Source organism: Chinchilla lanigera, unplaced genomic scaffold (assembly GCF_000276665.1).
Source record: "Chinchilla lanigera isolate Chin_1 unplaced genomic scaffold, ChiLan1.0 scaffold00077, whole genome shotgun sequence".
NCBI classification, from domain to species: Eukaryota; Metazoa; Chordata; class Mammalia; order Rodentia; family Chinchillidae; genus Chinchilla; species Chinchilla lanigera.
In genome coordinates this window covers 8,053,024-8,074,820 of record NW_004955478.1, presented here as the reverse complement: position 1 = coordinate 8,074,820, position 21,797 = coordinate 8,053,024, and the positions used below count along the sequence as shown (strand labels likewise).

The 21,797-nt window shown below is 39.6% G+C and overlaps 1 protein-coding gene across 2 annotated transcripts; it reads right to left on the bottom strand.

Annotated features, from left to right (window-relative positions):
* Positions 1-290: 290 nt before the first annotated feature.
* On the bottom strand, positions 291-21,764 carry Ccdc47 (coiled-coil domain containing 47). Of its 2 annotated transcripts, none has more exons than XM_005402188.2 (13): positions 21,672-21,764; positions 18,818-19,098; positions 17,868-17,975; positions 16,955-17,129; positions 14,198-14,319; positions 13,781-13,846; positions 10,939-11,040; positions 10,628-10,738; positions 9,362-9,447; positions 7,454-7,512; positions 6,698-6,807; positions 6,300-6,467; positions 291-1,962 (listed from the first exon to the last, which is right to left on the bottom strand). In XM_005402188.2, the coding sequence occupies exons 2-13, from the start codon at positions 19,079-19,081 to the stop codon at positions 1,882-1,884; spliced, it is 1,452 nt and encodes a 483-aa protein (XP_005402245.1). In that variant the 5' UTR covers positions 19,082-19,098; positions 21,672-21,764; the 3' UTR covers positions 291-1,881. The 2 variants fall into 2 exon arrangements, with proteins under 2 accessions (XP_005402245.1, XP_005402244.1); XM_005402187.2 differs by having other exon boundaries at positions 21,627-21,719.
* Between the last annotated feature and the right edge of the window lie 33 nt (positions 21,765-21,797).

Below are 21,797 nucleotides of genomic sequence, written 5' to 3'. Positions count from 1 at the left end.
ATTCTGAGCCAAAACCACCTTCCCCCTTTAATTATCTCAGGTATTTTGTCACAGTAACAAAAGCTGACTAGCTCAGGATCATTAGGAAGGAGACCATTAATAACATATACTAGAATGTAACATATACTAAGAATATGGAACACTCTTAAGTAGTGATGCTAAGAATAAAGGGAATCTTAAAAATAAACTCTTAAGGAAAAGAATTTCAGTGCTGATTTTAAATGATCAAAACCTGATGGGAGTATTCTCTCGTAGGGCAACTCCAGAAAAGTCAAGGCGGCACTCTGAGATTTTGTCAATCAGTTTAATGTATGTCCATTGGTAGTTCATATGAATGCTTAAATTACAAAATTAGCTGCCATGGTCCAAATGTGTGGGACTTTAAGAAGCCTGTATTACTCAAAAAAAGAGCTAAGCATATCAACTCTGATTTCTAAAATGTATTTTAAAGGTTTGTAAAACAACCCTAATTCTAGAATTATACTGCTTTAATTAAATTTTGTGTTATTTTTGTCATTATAATAATTTAAATTCATGAACTGTTAAAAATGATTACATCTGCATCTTCCAGTTTACATATTTCAGTTTTAACCTAGAGAAAACGCATGTGGAAAGTTCCCATGCAGCTACAAAGACAGCAGCACATGCTGTTTTCACAGCATCGCATTGCTATTGCCCCAGAACAAACTTGCACATAAAACAACGAAGAAAACCCCACCACCCCACACCCACTAAAAAGCCCAACGCCTTCAAATCCCACAAAAACCACCTGGTACAAGCGGTAATCTAAAAAATGCTTTCTTAGTAAGAAGCATTTATAAAATGCAAAGATTTGAACAAGACAAATGCTTGTGCAGTTAGATGGGCCTCTCCCCCAAGAGTTTCTTCCTCAAAAGGCAGAAACAGCTCTCAACAGTTTAGGAAAGCTCACTTTTTTGGGTTTATGCCTGATTATGGCTATCTCATTGAAAGACCATACCTAGCCTCAACAGTAGAAGAGAGAAAAGTAGAGGGAGAAGCAAAGGTACACGGCCTTAACACAGAGAACACAGCTTCTCCATGAGCACTCAGTAAGATGCAGCAACCGAGAAAAAATGTGACCGCACACAGACCAGTGATCTGACTGCTGAGCTGGGCAAAGCAGTGAATTTTTCATGCATTTGTTGCTCAAGAAAAATAAACATAGTGGTTACTTAGCAGACAGCATTCACAGTCATTAGCTCCTGCTGTCAGGTAAGAAGAAAAGCGCTCCTCCACTCCCTGTCCCTGCTTTTCCATGCACACTCCATGTCCTAACAGCTGCAGACTTCCTATAATACTGTCACTGCCCCCCCACCCATGAAATATATAGTTTTGAGTCCCTGAAATTTCATCACCCATAGTGTTATTTTACTTTTGCACAAGTGTAATGTAGACACAGAAGAAAACACCAAGCAATGTTTATTGTGCAATTCCAATAATTATTTGTGGAATCTCGGTTTAAGAGTCCATTGCCATAGCTGTTCCAAATGCCTAGTTTAAACAAAAAGCAACTACCTAATTATCTACCCATAAATTTCATATTTCTCAAACACTAAAGTACTAAAAGCACTGTTCACTCATGTTATAATTTAAAATATTTTAAAACTACACATTTTATATATCACTTTTATAAAATAATCAAAATAATTTGATTATCTAGAAGAAAATTATGGAAATAGAGCCCTTTCAATGTATGCACAACCTCTGTAAAACTTCCAACCAACAGCAGAATAGATGATGAAATATGACTTCCCAGTTACCAAGAGTGTCTGAAATTTAAGAGGAGATGGACTCAGATTTTTTGTTTTCCATAAACTCAGAGTTCACAGGTGGCATAAGACTCAGATCTCTGGGATTTTTCTACATGGCTTTCACTTTGATTTGTTTCATTTTCATTTGCTTTTTCTCCAGCTTCTTTTGCTCACGCCTCAAAGCAGCTTCCTGGGGGACAGGGAAAGACACAGAACATCTAAAGTAAGTCATAAGCACACATTAAAAAAAGAAAATCAAAAGCAGGATATTGCCTGTATTATTATTTGAATAATTAGGCTCACTGCATAAACAGTTTTGAAAGTAGCTATAAAATTAATTGCTAGTACCTACACTTGTGAATGAAAATTACATTAGCTCCAAACAAAGAGCTCAATTTATTTATTTTTTATTTTTTTGTCTTTTTTGAGACAGGGTCTCGCTATGCAGTTCAGGCCCGCCTTGAGCTCACTTTGTAGCCCAGGCTGGTCTCGAACTCACAACAATCCTCCTGCCTCAGCCTCCCAAGTGCTGGGATTACAGGCGTGTTCCACCATGCCTGGCGAAGAGCTCAATTTAGACAGAAACTAATCACTGTATTTAGCCAGGCTCTGTAATTCTGTTTTGAATTTTCTTATACCAAGGAAATACTGACTCAGCATTCATCATACTATTTATATAAGTAGGATAAGGGTTTGTACTTCAAGTTCAGAAAACCTTAAGAATCTCGTTTGATTATACCATTCACTATAAATCTCTTTATATTAGTAGAGACAAGCATACCTGAGCACAGTACTTTAATACAGAAAGTTGAACTGGGAATTTTTATTGTATTTTTCTTTAGGAATTAGGTTACATAGAAGAGGAAGACACTTCAGGCTGTTATCAGCCGTGACAAATGGTTGACAGTCATGAGTGGAACATAATTAAAACTTCTTTTAGAAACAATCTCAAACTTCTTTTTTTTTTGGTACCAGGAACCGAACTCACGATCTCTCGCTTGCCAGGCAGGCACTTGCACCACTGAGCTATACTCCCAGCCCAAACTTCACTTTTTTCTAAAGGAAATCTGGTTAGAAATAACCTGGTAAATATACTGAACTGGTATAGGAAATTTATAGCTGTGAATGCCCACATTGCAAAAACAGTGAGTGAAAATAACTTGACAATGCACCTCAAGAAAAACAGAAGCAATGCAAATCCAAAACCAGTCCAAAAAAGGACATTAAAAAGATCAGAGCAAGCCGGGTGTGGTGGCACACGCCTATAATCCCAGCACTCGGGAGGCCAGCCTGGGCTACAAAGTGGGCTCAAAGCCAGCCTGAACTGCATAGCGAGACCCTGTCTCAAAAAGACCAAAAAAAAAAAAAAAAGATCAAAGCAGAAACCACTGAGATTGAGACAAAAAAAGTACAAAGAATCAATGAATCAGAGCCAGTTCTTTGAAAGAATAAACAAAATAGACAAATCCTTAGCCAATATAACCAAAAAAAAAAAAGAGAGAGAGAGAGAGGAAAGTCTCAAATGCAACAAGAAGTACAAAAGTTAGCTGGGCATGGTGGTGCACACCTCTAATCCTAAGACTTGGGAGGCTGAGGCAGGATTGCAATGAGTTCTAGGCCAGCCTGGGCTCTGTATGGGTTCAAGGCCAGTCTAAACTACATAGTCAGACCTTGTCTCAAAAAGACAAAAAAAAAAAGAAAAAAAATCACAACAGACACTGCTGAAATACAAAAGATGATTACTGACATCTTTACAAACCTCTGCACCAAGAACTGTAGGATTAAAAAAAAAAAAAAGGAAAAATTACTAGATACAAATGCATTACCAAAACTTAAGATTTAAAAACTCAGACAATATAGTAACAAGCAATGAAACAGATGAAGTAATAAAAAAACCTATCAAATAAGAAAAGGCCAGGTCCTGATAGATTCACTGCTCAATTCTACAAAAGCTTCAAAAAAGATTTAATACCAGTACTCCTCAAGCTCTTTAATGAAACTGAAAGAGGAGTACTCCCAGAGCCTTTCCTGGAAGCCATCATTATCCTGATTCCAAAACCAGCAAGGATCCAACCAAAACAGAGAACTACATACTAATCCCTTTTATGAATAAGGTACTGGCAAACAGAATACAATAAATCATCAAAAAGATTATAGATCATGACAAAGTAGGCTTCATCCCAGAGATGCACTCATGGTTCAAAACATGCAAATCAGTAAATACTGGATCATCATATAAACAGGAGCAAAGACAAAAATCATATAATCATCTCAATTGATGCAAAAAAAGCCTTTGACAAAATCTAATATCCTTTTCATGATAAAAACATTGAAGAAAATAGATACAAAAGGATCTATTCTCAATCTGATAATGATCTTAAAATTCACATGGAACCAGAAGAAATGCAGAATAGCAAAAGCAATCCCGGGTAACAAGAACATCATGATCCCTCACTTAAGGCTGTATTACAAAGCTACAGTAATAAAAACAGCATAGTACTAGCACAAAACCAACACAAGTACCAGTGGAACAGAACAGATGCAGAAACAACACCAAGCACATTCAACTATTTGATTTTAGATAAAGGGGCCAGAAACATACATCGGAGGGACGATAGCCTCTTTAATCAACGGTGTTGAGACAACGGGCTATCCTCATACGCAAGACTGAGTCTGGACCTGTACATCTCACCATGTATTAAAACTAAAAGCAAATGAATCAGAGAACTAAATGGTAAAACCAAGACACTTAACCTGTTGGATGATTAAAAAAAAGGTAAAACTTTTGAAATCATGGATGTAGGCAAGAATTTTCTCAACAGAACCCCCATCAAATCAAATCAAATCAAATCAAATTAAATCAAATCAAATCAAAAAGCTTCTGCACAGCTAAAGAGATCATCACCTGAGTGAAAGATAACCTACAGAATGAGAAAAAAATTTTGGCAGTTATTCCTCAGACATAGGATCCATATAAAGAACTTCAAAAAATTAGATGCCCCTACAAATAAAAGACCCAGTCATAAAATTGGACAGTGAAATGAACAGATCCTTCACAGAAGTATAAACAGCCAATAAATGCATGAAAAAACGCTCAACATGCTGGCCATTAGAGAAAGGCAAATTAAAACAACACTGAGATTCTACCTTACTCTAGATTTCCATCAAGAAATCAAATAACAGTGAATGTTGGTGAGGCTGCAGGAAAAAAGGAACCCTTCTACACTATGAAAATCAGCATGGAGATTCATCAAAAAACTAAAAACTAGAAATTCCACTTGACCCAGCTATTCCCTTTCTAGATATCTTCCTGAAAGAGTTAAAGACATCCTTTTACAGCGATACATGCATCCTCTGATGTACAGTAGCACAATTTATACTAGCTAAATCTTGGAAGCAGCCTGTATGTCCATCAACAGATACACGGGTAAAGAAAATATATTTACACACGGTGAAGTACTGTTCTGTCATAAAGATAAACTTAGAGTCATTTGTCGGGGCTGAGGATTTAGCTCAGCAGCAAAGCGCCTGCCTGGCAAGCGCAAGGTCGTGAGTTTGGTTCCTGGTACCAGAGAAAAACCAAAAAAAAAAAAAAAGATAAACTTAGAGTCATTTGTAAGAATGATTTGTAAGAATGGAGGCACCTTGAGTGAAATACGTGTTCAGTGAAATAAATCAGACACACAAGCTTAAATATCACACGCTTTTTATGAGAAACCTAAAATATAAAGATCAAAGAGATGGAAAATAGAAGTAGGGAGACAGAACTCTCTCAAATGGGAAGGGATCAAGAAATGCAGGGGGGAGGGGATGAATAAAAGGAATTAATATGTGTCATGTACCCATACTAGCTCCACACAAGGAATGTAAACATTATGGACTGCACACGTGTACTAACAAAAAGGCGGGGCAAGGTTCAGAAATGAAAAAAAAAGAAAGTTCAACTTACTGAGACCCTACTTTGCAAATGAAAACAAAACAAAAAAAAAGGAGCTAGGGATGCAGATTAATGAGAAGCCTCTGGGTTCAATCCCCAGTACCACAAAAACAAACAAAACAAAAAGCCACATAAAAATATTAAATTCTCTAATTAAATCTTCTTTTTTCTTTTGATTTTTTGAGACAGGGTCTTGCTGTATAACTCAGGCCGCCCCTGACCTAACTATAGAGCCCAGGCTGGCCTCAACCCACGACAATCCTCCTGCCTCAGCCTCCCGAGTGGTGGGATTACAGGCCTAGGATTATAGGCATGCACCACCACACCCTGTTCTATTTACTATGTTTGGCTTAAAATGGGATTGTGCTGGTAGAAAAGGCTAATTCAAATCATTCTGCAGTTCACAAACCATCTAGCATGGTTTAAAGAGTAAAAAAAAATCACTTTTTCTTTGTAGTACTTCAACTGACAAAATGTTCTAAATGCTGAGAAATTAGTAAACTTTAGTTTGTGTAAATTTATACACACAATCACTGCTGCTAGCCAGTGAAAATCTTAGTGTCATTCCAATGATAAGGAGACTGTCTTACTTCCAGCCTGCGCTGTTTCTCAGGATCTTCTTCATTCATGATTCGCTCCTTCTCCGCTCTTTTCTTCTCCTCCCGACGGGACTGTGCAGCTTCCTGTCTCTGCACATGCGTCAGTTTCAGGAAGTTCTCTTCCACCCGTGCTCGGTTCTTATCTGCTTTTTGTTTGCCCTTTCCCCAAGAAATAGCCTTTCATTAGAAATCCATTTCTATCTAACACAAGTAAAATCTCACTTAGCATTCTTTCATGAAACTGCTTCCCTCTGGCTTTTCAAGTCAGCTAGCAAGGATTCAGTGAAATCACTGATCGCTGCTCCCGACCCCACCCCCAGCCCCCTCCCCCCACCACCAAAAAAGAACAGTAAAAGCTGCCAGCTTTTAATAAAGGCTTTGGATCTTACTTCTCTGTTGAGTCGGAACTTTTTGGCTTTATCAATAGAATAAATCACCATGTTCATCAGGGGGAGCAAAGCCTCCATGTCCTTTGGGTAAGTGTTACCTGAGCCAGGCACTGGAAAGAAAGCCATTTTTCTGTTGAGTTAACGGGATCATTAATGTTCTCAGCAAACAAACTCTTTTTTTTTCTTCTTGTGTTGTTAGACTCCTTTCTCCAAGTTTTTTGGGCAAGTAAGATGCAGCAAAAAATAGAAATTAAAGTATATAAAAGGTTTTATTATTTTTTGCATGGGGCCTCATGCATACTAGGTAAGTGATCTGTTGAGTTATATCCACAGCCCAACAGTTTCCTTTTTTTTTTTTTTCTTCTTTTTTTTCTGGTTTTGTTTTTTCAGATAGGGTCTTGCTATGTAGTTCAGGCTGGGTTTGAACTATGGCTAGCCTCAAACTTGTGATCCTCCTGCCTCAGCCTCCCAGGTGCTGGGGTTACAGGCATGTGCCACCACACCTGGTCCAACAGTCACTTTCTTGAAGAAATCCAAAAATCAATAAACAGGCAAACAAGGTTTCTGTTTTGTTTTGCAGAATTAGGACTTGACCTCAGGGCCTTGTACGTGCTAGACAAACACTCTACCACTGAGCTACACCCCAAACCCATAGTTTTAATGTAGTTTTACAGCTATCACTTGGGAAGGAACAACATCCTCCTTCAGATCATCTCACAGAAAACTAAGAACTCAAACAGGACCCAGAACACTTACCATTAAATGTAAACAATAATGTCCGCTTAGTGTCAGGTAGCTTCAAAGGCTGACCTTCCCTGTCGTAAAGAAAAATCTATTAAGGGAGAGCGTAAGAAAGACGTTCTCCATGCATGCAAGTCACCCAGTTCACTTAGACGGACAGATACTTTCAAGTAATCAATACAGCATGTGCCCTGGCATCAAGTGCAAACTCAGCCTGAGGGGGTTTTAAGGCCACCTGGTCCACTCGTCTATCTGATGGACATCTTCCCAAGTGACCTTTATCCTATACTTGAACACCTCCAATGATGTTCCCTATAGGAAGGGACTGTCCGTTATCACCTTGAGAGCCAGAAATGGGCCTAGATAGGGTTTTTTCTCAGTACTAAGGATTTAATCCAGAGCCTTCATATAGAATTATATCCCTAGACCTTTTAAACTTTTATTGTGAGATAGGGGCTCCCTAAGTCATTGTATTTCAAAGGATGGGCTTGAACTTGTGATCTTCCTGCCTCAGCATCCCAGAGCACTGGGATCCCAGGTGTGAACCACTACAGTTGGTGAAAGCATCATAATGTTGAAGTAGGATCAGAATTAATTTAGGGACAACCTAGTATATAACATATGGTCAGCCCTCTGGTATCCACTGATTCTGATCTGCCAAGTCAACCAATTCTGGGTAGGAATATTTTTTTAAAAAATTGTGACTTAACGAAAATGTTTTATAGACATTTTTCTTCTCATTATTTCTTAAACGATTTAGATAGCATTTACATTGTATTACATATTATAACTAAAGCATAGGAATGGATATGTACAGGTTATACGCAATTATATGACATCTTATAGATTTTGTTATTGGAGGGAGATTCTGGAACAAAACCCCCATGAATTGAGAAGGATGGTGTTATATAATTCGGTTCTCTCATTGAAGATTTCTTTGTAATCTTTGTCAACTACCCTGTCATTTACATAAAAGGCTTTCAAATGCTGTAATACTGTCATCCTTTGTCCTCAGTATTGTTAAGCAAGAAAAAGACAATACAACTCCTAGAGGCACAAGGACATGAATGATCTTAACAAGCAAACAATTACAATTCAGAATGGATTTTGCTGTTGCTTTGGTGCTAGGGAAATGAATTGGTGATCCAGAATGGAACCCAGAGATGCTCTACCAGCAGAGGTACACTCCTTTCTTTTTTATTTTGAGGTAGGGTCTCACTAAGCTGCCCAGCCTACCCCTGAACTTACAAGTCTATACTACAAAGCCAGGCCCCAGAATGGCTTTTAATTGTAGTTAACTCTATAGTCTATATGAGTAACTTGTAACTTAAAATTTATCAGTTCTGTATTAAGAGGAAACTTAACTACACTCCTCTGAAATAGACTGTGAATCCAAAGAACAAATCCAGTCCCTGACAATTTACACCTGAACAACACTGCTATAAACCCAGAAACTTTATAGGCATCGAGGATACTTGATAATATGTTGGAAAAAGGATACAATTATCCACTTATTCAAAGAAGGAAAACAGAAAAGGCTATAAATTGTAGAATACACAGCTTTGAAATCTAACAAAAATCACACATCATAGTGTCATAAACTTAACAGAAAAAAAAAAAGGAGAAAGGAATTAGCAATGACATTTGCTTAGCATCAGCTATTCTGAAAGACTCATCTATCTTACTAAGGGGACGTGCAAACAAGCGGGGGCACATGCAAAGCAGGGTGGGGCAGGCTGGTCTGTCTTCCACAGGTTTTTCAGTAGACTCTCATGATGCACACAGTGAAAGCAAAGGGAAACTTGGGGAGGTTGTCATCAAGTTCCCCAACTCATTTGGTAAGGGACTGCAGAAACATCTTGTAGGGCTTCAACACAGGACTAGAGAGAAAAATGGATTTCAATACTTTTATCTCGTACGTACTCTTGCATAATTTTTGGACCAGAGAACTGGTCTGAAAAATGAACAGATTCAATCTTGTCAGCATAGTGTGTAAGAAAGTGAACCATCTGAAAAAAGAAAATAAAATTATTTTTTTAAGTTAGGATTGATACATTTTGCTTTTCTTATAAAGCTACTCATCCTTCAACCCTCTCTTTTACATAAAACCAAAATGTTTAAAAGTTAAGTAAGATAAGAAATCTCTCTGAAGTGAAACTAGTATAGCAAGTCCCCAACTAATGAATGAGTTCCGTTCTGGGAGAACACTGGTTAAGTCAAATTAGGCTGTAAGTCCAACAAAGTGACTCTTACACACCTTTGACACAAATATTCAGGGCAAAGCATAAAAAACAAAAACACTGTAAATGAACTATTTTACTTTTCCAGTTACCCTAAAATGGCACAGTAGACATGTGCTACTTTCACATTTACGAGCGTTTGTAATGCAAAGTCCACTCGTATCTGTGGAAGTTCACAACTCCAATCTTTGTGTTACTTGGTCCTGTTTTGGTTTTTCCCTTTGGTTTTTTGAGTCAAATTCTTGATATATTGTCCATGCCGGCCTTGAATTCACTGTGTAGCTGAGGCTCACCTCAAACTCACAGTAATCCTGCTGCCTCAGCTTCCCAGGTGCTGGGATCTAGCCACTTGCCCAGCTAATATCCTTCTTATTGAACAGCTGAAAGCACATCTCAAAATAAAAGCATGAAGATAAAATCTAAAATACTTTCAGGGTAAACATGTCTTTGAACTTACTATCCCTTAGTTGGCCTACATTTTTATGTAACTAAGGTATGCTGTTATCACTGCAAGACTAAAAGAAATGGTTCTCAGGGCTGGGATGGTAGCTCAGTGATATAGTGCTTGCCTAGCACATGCAAGGCCCTGGGTTCAACCTCTAGAGCTAAAAAACAAACAACGAAAATGCATGTCCACTTTCTCCCACACTACTTGAGGCTCAAAGATACAGACCAAATGATATGGTGAAAAGGATTAAAGTTGTATTTCTTTTTAAACACCTTGAGCAATTCAATAGCGATTCCAGGAACAATTTGCTCTTGATTTAGCCAGAACTTCTAGACTAACCAAACTGTCCTTTTGACAAGTTAATCTTCCGCTTAAAGGTATTTTAGTATTCGCATAAGAAAGGAAAATGTAACTAGTGTATTGACATAATACAGTTTGACTTTTAGGGAGAGGGTCTCCTCAGCGCCAGTCTGGCAGATGCAAGTCTTCTGCTGCCTTTACCTTTGTGTCCATCATTCCCTCTGTGACTTCTCCCATCTCTGACAGGATGGCCAAAGAGTCTGGCAGTCCGTATTTTGCTCCAGACTTAGGTTTATCACTACAAAATTCACTCTAGAGGAAAAGGAAGTTGGAGATTACACGTTACATAATATTTTATTAGACACAAGTAGTTTTTTCCCAGAATATGTACTGACCCATTTCAAAACAGCGTTTAACTGACATGATTAACTGTCCTATGCTATGAAGCTGGACATCTAGGAAATAAAGAGACACAGTTTCCAACACGTTTGAGTTGCAACAATTTAACATACCAGATCCTGCATCTCCTTCTGTAGTCGCACCAAAGCCTTTCGCGTGCCAACAGCAAATACATATGTATCCATGTCTTCATCATTCATGGTTACTTTTATTTGCTTAAAAAAAAGAAACAAAAAGCTTATTTGTTGGCTTCTGTGGTAGGCAGATTTCAAATAGCCCTTAAGATTCCTCCTCCTTCCCTTGAGGGGGATTTGTAAATAGGACAGGCTCTCAACCCCACACTTACACTGTGGTAAGGGAGAAGGTTCTGTATGGGGAGGGTACGGGGAGAAACTGACGATGTGGTTCCCGTTTGACAGGTAGTAGAAGTTAGTGGGGACCTACAACCATAAGGAACTGAATTCCGCTAACAGCCTGAATGACCCTGAGAAAAGGACCTCAAGAAGGAAACCAGAGTCTGGCTAACACCTTAATTTCCGCCTGTTAAGATCCTGAACAAGCCGGCCACAGTGGTGCATGCCTGTAATCTCACATTCTGGGAGGCTGAGGCAGGGGTATACGAAGTTTGAGCCCAACCAAGACAACTTAGTGAAACTCTCTTTCAAAAAAGGGCTGGGAATGTAGCTCTGTAAATGCCCTGGGTTCAAGCTACAGCATGCAAAAAAAAAAAAAAAAAAGGAAAAAAAGTCCTGAGCAGACTCTAGCTGGCTAACTTATCATCTGGATTAGTTATACTGAAACTGTGAGCTAATAATAAATGGGTGTTACGCTGCTAAATTTGTGATAATTTGTCACACAGTAATAGAACACTATGCATATTGGAGTATTTGAGTAAAAAAAAACCAGGAAAGAACAAGATCCAAACTGGACACTGTGGTATAAGAAACAGATTTGATTTTTGTCTCGGGTTTCTGCCACAGAACTCCCAAGACCTTAGAACTTCCTGAATAAGTGTCTTTTGTTGTTGATAACTAACCTCTTTCAATCACAACTGAGTTTACACTAAGGCAGTGACTTAAGATGCTCCCTATAGTCTCAGGAATGGGGCTGGAGAGAAAAATCAATGCTTCGAGGGCCAAGCATTAAATTCTACTCAGGACCTCCGAGAACAAGAAAGAGGATGAAGACTGTACTCCAGGAAAAGTCTTACCATGATTCAGGGGGGTTTCAAGTGGGTGAACTCAACCTGCTGGAAGTATGGCGTGCTCGAGGGGCATGAGGAAACTGCGCACCACCCCTCCCGTATTTCACGCGAAGTCTCTTTTATCTGACTATCTCTGAGTTAGGTCTTTTTTTAGAGGAGAAGTTTATTTTGGCTCACTGAGTTGCATCATTAATAATAAGCCAGTAAACGTACACCGCCCCCCCCCCAGTTCTGTGAGTCACTGTAACAAACTAGTGAATCTAAAGAAGAGAGTGGGAACCCTCAATTTATATTCAGTCAGTCAAAAGTGTATGTATGTGGCCTGAGATTTATGACTGCCTCTGAGATAGCAGCATTTTGTGGGTTGAGACCTTCGACTTACGGGATATGAAGCTAACTCCAGGGAGCCGGTATCAGAACTGGACTGAAATGAATCGCTGGACACCCAGCTGGCATCCAGAGAATCCAAGTATCGATTGTTGGCGTTAAAACCACTCTCAGGCAGGTAAACAATTATACTGTACATTGGGCCGGAGAGATAACGTTGTATCTAAAGAGTCTGATCTAATAAAGAATGGCCATGTTTTCATATTCATTATATTTTTTAAATGTTTGGGTCAAATAATTATCAGGATGTAGAGGAAGTAAAATGTCAATTTAAGGAAAGACCTGGCAAATGGCAGGTATAAATGTTCTGTTCTTCCAGCATTAATGAGATATTACACAAAGCAACATCTTAAATAGAATCCAGCAAAAAATAAAAAAGCAAATAAACATAAAGAACCATGTGTATATATTGAAGCTATTTCTCTTCTAAGAGAGAGAAAAGAATAGCTGGCCCATTGGAAAAGATTAAATCTACTCAAAGAGAGAATGGAAAATGATTAAAGCACTAAAGAAAACTTTCTTTTTCTTTCTTTCTTTTTTTTCTGTCTTTTTGAGACAGGGTTTCACTATGCAGTTCAGGCTGGTCTTGAGCTCACTTTGTAGTCCCGGCTGGCCTCGAACTCGCAACGATTCTCCTGCCTCAGCCTCCCGAGTGCTGGGATTAGAGGCATGCACCACCCTCATCTGTGTACTTTTGTTTCTTGTAGCAGCAGGAAGCAACAGTTATTTACTGAAAGAACGAAGGAACTGGGCACGGTGGCAAAGTTTGAGCCCAGCCTGAGCAACTTAGTGATGTGGCCAGACTTGTCTCAAAATTTCAAACATTAATAAATAACAAAGGCTAAGGATGTAGCTCGGTGTGAAGACCTCAATACTAACAAGGAAAAGAAAAAAAAAAGACAAAGGGAGAGGAATGATAAAGGCATTTCTGATGAAGGGTACAATTTTCAGGTTAACATATTAATTTAGTAAAGGAAAGAAGGTACACCCAACAGTAAAGCAAACTCTTTCAACTAAAATTATTTATTCAAAGCAAAAACTATTTGGAAAACAACTCACCTTTGTGCCAAAGATAGAAACACACGCAGGAGCAAAGCTGGATTTGAGGGCAAACTATCTGTGACAACTTTTTTTCCTCTATCAAGCCTAATTCAGTTGACTTATATGGTGACAGTATTATTTTTTTTCCAGCCAAAAGGCACACGAAGGCCTCCTGATAATTGTGAACTGAGTGGAAAATTACCTTTCTAAATAGAAAAGCATCCATTTTTTGATAGGGGACACAAGTTGCCAGACACTCTAAACACAATCTAGGCAGGAATACATTCAGTGTATGTACAAAGGGCAGCAAAAGGATCACATACCACTTGATCACTCACTGGCCTCATCATCCGAGCTAGAACATTCAGTAAGTCTTGTCTCTTGAGGAACTAAAAAAATGAGAAGTTAACACAGTTGCAACTTCTACTTATTATAAGGGTCTCGGATAGGGAGTCACGTACTTTATCAATATCCTCTACAACACATTTGCCATGAGAATATAGCATTTAGAACGCATTCCAAATATGGGGGCATAGCTCAGCAGCACAGCACCTGCCTGGCAAGCACAACATTCTGAGTTTGATTCCCAGTACAAAAAAAAAAAAAACCTAATTAAAATCAAACATGGGATGAAACACTAAATTTAGAGGACTAGAACTCACATTGAAAAAAAAAAAAAATCACAGGAATATATATATACATATATATATATATAATTGGATCAGGTACTTCCTACTTACTCTCAGCTGGATAAGCATGCCCTCACAGCACACTCGACCAGAACACCACAGGTTATAGATGTGCTCATTCTCCTGGTTCAGCTTTCCTGTGCTGGTGGCTTCTTTGTTAGTTCCATCATCCCCTAGGGGTGAAATGCGATTCACTCAAAATCCAGGGGCATAATCACACCGTCCTCTATCCTTATCACAGCATTGAAATAGCAGTACTTTGCTCAGTACAGCACCTCTTCTGGATAGGGATGAGTAGTTTGGCTCTGTTCCTTTACTCCATCACTATCATTACGCTAGTTTACGCCAGGAGTTCTACATTCACTCCTCAATAAATACGGTGCATTTCTCATACGCTTCTTCACTCACTAGTTATGAAGGGTCACTCAGTGTCATCTTGGTCAGCTTAGCACCCTCATAACATGACAAGTCCTAAATTTTCTGTTAAGAGCTTCACTAATTTCAAATACTTCTGCTGACAGAGTACAAGAGATTTCATTAACAGCTTTTTTACTCTCCAGAACATCAAACATATGTTATTTTTTCAATTTTCTACTAACTTCAGGAAGACTAAAGATCTCCTAAAGTTTTCTGGGGAAGACTTTCACTGTGCCCATACCCTTTCTCTGTTACCCATTCATGTTTCTCTGTGAATTTATAGCGCGAGAGCAGAGCAGATGGCATCCATCCTCAACTATCAGAATGTCGCAGGTACCGTGGCTTTGGGCAGGCTCCTCTTCTGCTAGGCCATGTGTGCTAGGAGACCAAGCGCTGCCATCTAGGCTGGAGGAAGTGGGGCTTCCCTTTTACTCGCTTCCCACAGGCTACGCAAGTGCTCTACTGCTAAGCTACAACCCCAGACCTTTTTAAGATTTATGTTAAAATGTGGTCTTGCTAAATTGACCAGAGTGGCCCTCAACTTGCAATCCTCTTTGCCTCTGCCTTCCCAGTAAAGGGGATTACAGGCATGTGCCACCATGCCCGGCTCAGAGTCCATTATTTTTTTTAATATGCAAAGAAAAGAGATTTATTTAGCTCACAATTTTGGAAGCACAAAGTCCCTGATCAGACAGCCCCAGTGTCTGGCCTCTGGTGGGGCTTCATGGCCCCTGGCATCGCAGTGGCAGGAGTGTGGAACAGGGCAAGACCGAGCCGGAGGGGAGCCGGCTCCCCCACCAGTTTTTATTAGTGCACACTGATTACACAGATGAACGCGTTTTATTCGGGCAGATGTCTGCCTGCACATAGTTTCATCTTTTCCCTTATCACTCTCCTCACTCCCCCCAGTACCATATGTTTTGAGGAGAGTTTCAATGTATATAATGTATTTTAATCATATTCATGCCTGCTGAGTCCATCATTTTTATTTTTTTATTTTTTGGTTTTTTTTAGTCCATCATTTTTAATGGAGACAATAAAGAATTTTAAAAGTAAGCCAGGTACAATTGCGAGCACTTATAATCCCAGCTACTTTGGAGGATAAGGCAGGAGGATTTCAAGTTCATGGCCAGCTTGGACAATTTAGTGAAACTCTGTCTCAACATAAAAAATGTAAAAAAGGGTTGTAGCTCAGCAACTCCCTGGATTCAATCACAGGTACCACAAAAAACAAAACTAAAAAAATAAATTATGGGCTGGGTATGGTAGAGCACGTCTATAATCCCAGCACGTGGGAGGCTGAGGCAGGAGGACTGCCACAAGTTTGAGGCTAGCCTGGGTTACATGCAAAGACACTATCTCAAAAAAACACCAAAAAAAGCAGCGGGTGAGGCAGGGTCGGGTAGGGGGACTCTGGTACTACAAGGAAATGAGCAAGGAGAAAGCCAACAGTCAAAGGCTGCTTATTTTCCTTTTCTAATTTCCTGGTCAAAAAGAACTGTGAACTGTATGGTACAAAAGAGAGGACTAGAGAGAGCACGAACTTTGGAAACAGGTAGACAGGCTGTAGTATCATGCAATCCAACAGCTTAGACAGGTCGTAACATCGCTGTTCTTCAGATCCCACGTTAAGAAAACAGGTAAATCTAACAAGCGAGAGTACTATTACAAAGAGTAAATATAAAAAACATATGCAAAATACCTAGCGCAATATATAGACTAATAAAAAGCACAGCACATAGATTCCCACTTGCTGCTGCAGACAGATAAAGTGCTAACTGCCACACAGAGGTAAATGTGAGGGCCCTCACTCCCTACACTACATACCCACAGATGTTCCTCGAAATACTTCAATAGACACCTCGTTAGTGGATCCAACACTAAAAAGTTCAGAATTTGAGGAAATCGCAAGGAACTTTCAATTTCTATAAGGTAAATTGAAAGAAAACATTCATCAAGCTACCTAAAATATCAAAGTTCCTTTATTTCAACCAGAACTTTATCAACTTGTTTTGCTAACACTGATTTTTATTTTTATTTATTTGAGACAAGGCCTCGTTATGTAGTTCCAGGCAGGGCTCAAATTTGCAGTGATCTTACTGCCTCAGCCTTCCAACTACTGGGATTACAGCTGTGCGCTACTATATGCAGCAACACTGATTTTATCAAAAGCTTTCTAGCAATTATACTGATGGTAAGTGAACCATCAGGAAGTTATTAAATAATTCACTCAGTATATACAACCTAATAAAAATAGGATCCTTAAGAGGAAAAAAAAGCGTATTTTTCTGCAGTCCATAAAGTAGCTAGCTGCTTGTGCAGAGGGGAATGAACTCTTCTTACTAGATGAAGAACAAGTAGGCAGCTCATCTCATATTGGCCTTAACTTACCTACTAAGGTGAAGTTGCTCTCCAAAAGCTCCCGATGAGTGTTAAACCAGGCCTGAGCAAGGCGGCTGTTTTTATTCTTCCCAATGATATAGTTCATAATATAGGCGAGCAGACCAGTCACCATCAAAATTTCTAGATAATAACTCTCCCAACTGTTTTGGAGGTGGGCAGGAACCTAAAGAGATGAAATTATTCTATTTAATGTTGGCTAAGGCTGAACAACTAAGATAAAAATGAGAAACCCACAGAAAAAGGTATAACTGTCAATGGATATAATTTTATTTTGAAAAATATGCCCATTTTGTTTTTCCAGATCAGCACTATAAAAGATTCTTTAAGGAAATATAAAGACAGTCAAATGGGATGAAAAAGTGGCAAACCCTTTGTATTTAACTTGGTTCTGAGTCCCACCCCAAACTATATCCAATGTACATCTATTTACTGCTTTCCTTTTTTTCCTTTGTTTTCTGTTTTTTGTTTGTTTGTTTGTTTGTTTCTTTGAGACAGGGTCTTGCTATGTAGCCCAGGGTGGCCTCCAGCTCCCAGTGATCCTCCTGCCTCAGCCTCCCATGTGGTAGGATTATAGGAGAAAATTGTGATCACCTCAGTGGTGATCAACTGTTGTGGAGATTCAGTAACAGAATCTTCCACAACATCCTCAAACTCTGCAAAGTCATTATCACCTTATTTTTTTCAAATTCACCTTATTTCTTGATGAGTAAAACTAGAAAGACTAGAATAAAACATAAGAGCTGCTTCTCTAGATGTGAATGTATATCAGAAGAACTCTTTACCAGTTCCTGCTATGATATTACAACAATACCACCCCAAATGTCACTAAGTATATTTCTGGGACTAGTGACAAAAAGATACTTCACTGGTTAGTTTGGAATTCACCATCCTGAATACCTACATCAACAATTGTTATCGGGTCCTTATTTTTGCTGGACGAAGTATCTGGTTTGTCTTCGTAACCTTCAAATTCTTCGTCATCATATGGCTCACTCTCAGTATCTCCCTCCTACAAAAATGAGGCACAATCTGTTTTCCTCTATAAATGCTACCAGCAATTGTGTCTTATTTTGTGGGCAACGTTTGTAAAGGAAAGCAGAACTTACAAGCAGCAAGCACAGAACACAGAGATATTATGTGAGTTTAACAAAATATCAAAGAATCCAAATTTCAGTTATATATTCTGGTACCTAATATACAGTATTATACAGTGATAACAGTTAACAAGGTACTGTACATTTAATACTTGCTAAGAAATTAGAAGTTAACAGGGCTGGAGATTTAGCTCAGCGGCACAGCACCTGCCTGGCAAGCACAAGGTCGTGAGTTCGACACCCAGTATGGGGAAGAAAACAAAAAAAAAAACAAACAACAACAACAAAAAAATTAGAAGTTAACTATTCCCACTACACACATAGAAATAGGAAACAATGTGATAAATATGTTAATAATTTCACCATATACACACATATCCAGACACCATATTCTACAACTTAAAAATATTAACGTTCATTTGTTACTTGTACTTCACAAACTGAAAAACACAAAAGTGAGGCTGACTCCTCAGACCGCTGAACCCAAAGCTCTAAATGACAGTTCTCACCTTCACACAGTAACTATTCCTCAGTCCTTCCCCCAGCAACCGGCTCAATCCCAAAGAGAAATAAAATTTACTCTATCGATGTAAAAAGTGCGATTATACCATAAAACATTTAGAAGAACTCTACCTACTGAGGAAGAACAAACATTCCAGAGAATCAAGTTTCCTAAGAGGTGGGTTTGGGGGAAACACTGGTTACAAATGTTGCCATCCTTTGCATTTCTCAGGAAATCAATAAGAGAGAGCCCCACCTGGGTGTCTGCATCTTCAAAATCTCCTTCTTGATTTTCATCCTGCCCTTCCAACTCCACTGTGGTCTCATCTTCATCATCCTCAGTGGTGATCAACTGTTGTGGAGATTCAGTAACAGAATCTTCCACAACATCCTCAAACTCTGCAAAGTCATTATCATCATACTCCACGATGTCGTCCTCATCTTCAAAGTCATCAAACTTGGCTTCAGAGACACTTCCAAACACCAAGAAGACAATACACAGCGCATGGAAGGCTTTCATCTCACCTTAAAAATTAGCTTAAAAATGAGAGAAAAGAGTCCTAAAGTGAATTGCCATTCTACACACAGGATGACCAGATTTTATAAACAGTTTCAAAGTAAAAATCCATAAATCCACCAGTTGTGGTGGTGCACACTTATAATCCCAGCCCTGGGAAGGCTGAGGCAGGAGGATTGCTGAAAGTTTGAGGCCAGAATGGGCTACAAAGTGAAATCAAGGACAGCCTGAACTACGAAGTAAAACTCTAACTCAAACACCTCCCCAAATCTACCACCATCTTTTAAATATGTAACTTTTATTACTTACGGGTTCAATAATCATCAAGGGCTAACCAATTCCTACAAAGTAATATAAGAACTCTCTGACTTTTACTTTGTATACCATGATCCTATTACATCAACTCTACCTTCACTAAGCATATCACTATGGTAGATCCTAGACCAAAAAAATAGAACATGATTCCTGCCAGGCATGGTGACACTATGACAAAATGACACTATCAGATTTGCAATTTAATCTTAACTTATACAAGGAATAAATCCAAGAACAGTACATGAGGCAGGAAAAATAGGAAGAGTCTGAGATAACTGATAAAATAATATTTAATTGGCAGTGGTGGAAATGAAGAGGAAAACTGACTAGACATATATTTAAGAATTGTATTTGTTGGGCTGGGGATATAGCTGAGCAGCACAGCGCCTGCCTGGCATGTACGAGGTTGTGACTTTGATTCCCAGTACAAAAAAAAAAAAAAAAAAGGAATTATATTTGTTTGTCAACACAGAATAAACATACAGGGAACACGTGGGGAAGATCTGCAGTGATTCCAAGTTTATGTCGTTTATTTTTGGAGAGGAGATCTTGCTATGTATTTTGGGCTGGCCTTGAACTCACTATGCAGACCAGGCTGGTGATCTTCTGCGTCAGCCTCCCAAGGTGCTGGGATTAGAGGTATGCACCATGCCTGGCTCCAAGTTTCATTAAAATAAATAACTGGAAAAAGTCACTTTTATTGAGATAAACAATAAGGAGGAAAACAGTAAAGCAAAGGTCATTCAATTTGGTACTCACTAAATATTTTGAGGTGTTTCAAGCAGTATGCTAAAAGACTAAGATATTTCAATTTTCACAATACACCAAAATGGTGTTACAACACATTTTATAGAGGAAGAAAAATAGCTGGAAATACAAAATGTTTAGGAATCAGGCTTGAGGGGGAAAGAAAGATGGTGTAGGCATAGACAAGATCACCCAGGAAATATTAAGAACCACGTCAGAGAGAAAGAGAGACACAGAAGAACCAAGCCGCAGCAAAATCTTGAAACAAATCATAACGACTAAGATGTAGGCACATATTTCCTACGTCCTGCAATATCCACAAAGAAGGTACTCAATAAATATTAACTCCCTTTCTTCTGGCCTACCTTATGAAGATTTCTAAGAATTAGAAGCTACTATTTTAAAGGAAAAGCTCCCTTTTCACAACCAGGCTTAAACTTTCTCAAGCAGAAGCAACTAAAAGTTTACCCGAGACAGCCAACGTGCTTAACAGAGTGTCAAAAGGTCTGGAATTTCTCTTTGGAATGTTCGTACCACAGAGGCATTTCTACTATAACTCAGCACTGTTACAAAGCTCTTTCAAGGTTATTTAGGCTCAAATTATCCAAGCACTTTGCGCACTGGCTTTCCTGCATCTGTTAACCCATTTCTCGTATGCACAACTCCTTGCCATGTCACCCAGCCTCTGCGGCTCTTGAAATTGGCAAAACTGAACGGAGGCAAGGCACGAGCACTATCTTTTTTTTTTTTTTTTTTTTTTTTTTCAAATTCACCTTGTAGTCTCTCAACTGACCCTGGACTGGAAAGAGGAATAACTGGAACGCTCATTCTTTGTTGTCAATTCAGATTAGGCCTAACCAAAACATGAGATGTCTAGGATCATATAGGCATTCCTGTTTCCTTAAAAACATCAGTTAAAGCCGGGCGTGGTGGCGCACGCCTGTAATCCCAGCACTCGGGAGGCTGAGGCAGGAGGATCGCTGCGAGTTCAAGGCCAGTCTGGCTACAAAGTGAGCTCAAGGCCAGCCTGAACTGCATAGCAAGACCCGAAACCCTCAGAACAGGCTGACTACGGAAGTCGTTTCTGTCAAACCACCCGTGTCCTGCCGCTCTCCACCACGAAGAATCCATTCATCCTAACGTCTAACGTTCCATTTTCCTGCTGCACACTGGAAATTTCCTCTAAGTTTGTCTTTCCGGTTGGCATTTGCTCACAGCTCTGCAGAGATCCCGAAAAGCACCAAAAATTACCCCGCCTCCCGAAAGACCAACCGTAATGGGCTAGAAAAGGGTGGACAGAGGGTGAAAAAGCGTTTTTAAACCAAGTCGGGAGAGATGAGAAGTCGCGGCGATCGGCGCACGTCCTCACCGGCCAAACTTACGGGTTGCTCGGGACGAAAACGGGACCGGGCTACGGGCCACGCAACTGAATCCCCACTCGGCCCGGAGCGCCCGACCGACTAACGCATCACGGCCCTCCACCAACCTGCACCCGAGGCTAGAATCCGGGCGGCCCTCCTGCGGCGGGTACCTGCACTTCGCCTGCCTCTCAGCCCGACCGCTGCCTTCGTCTTAGCGGCGGTCTCTCCAACCGCGACACCGACGGCGCAGGTAGCCCAGGCACGCCGCCCCACTCTTCACGTAGCCCCCACCGTCC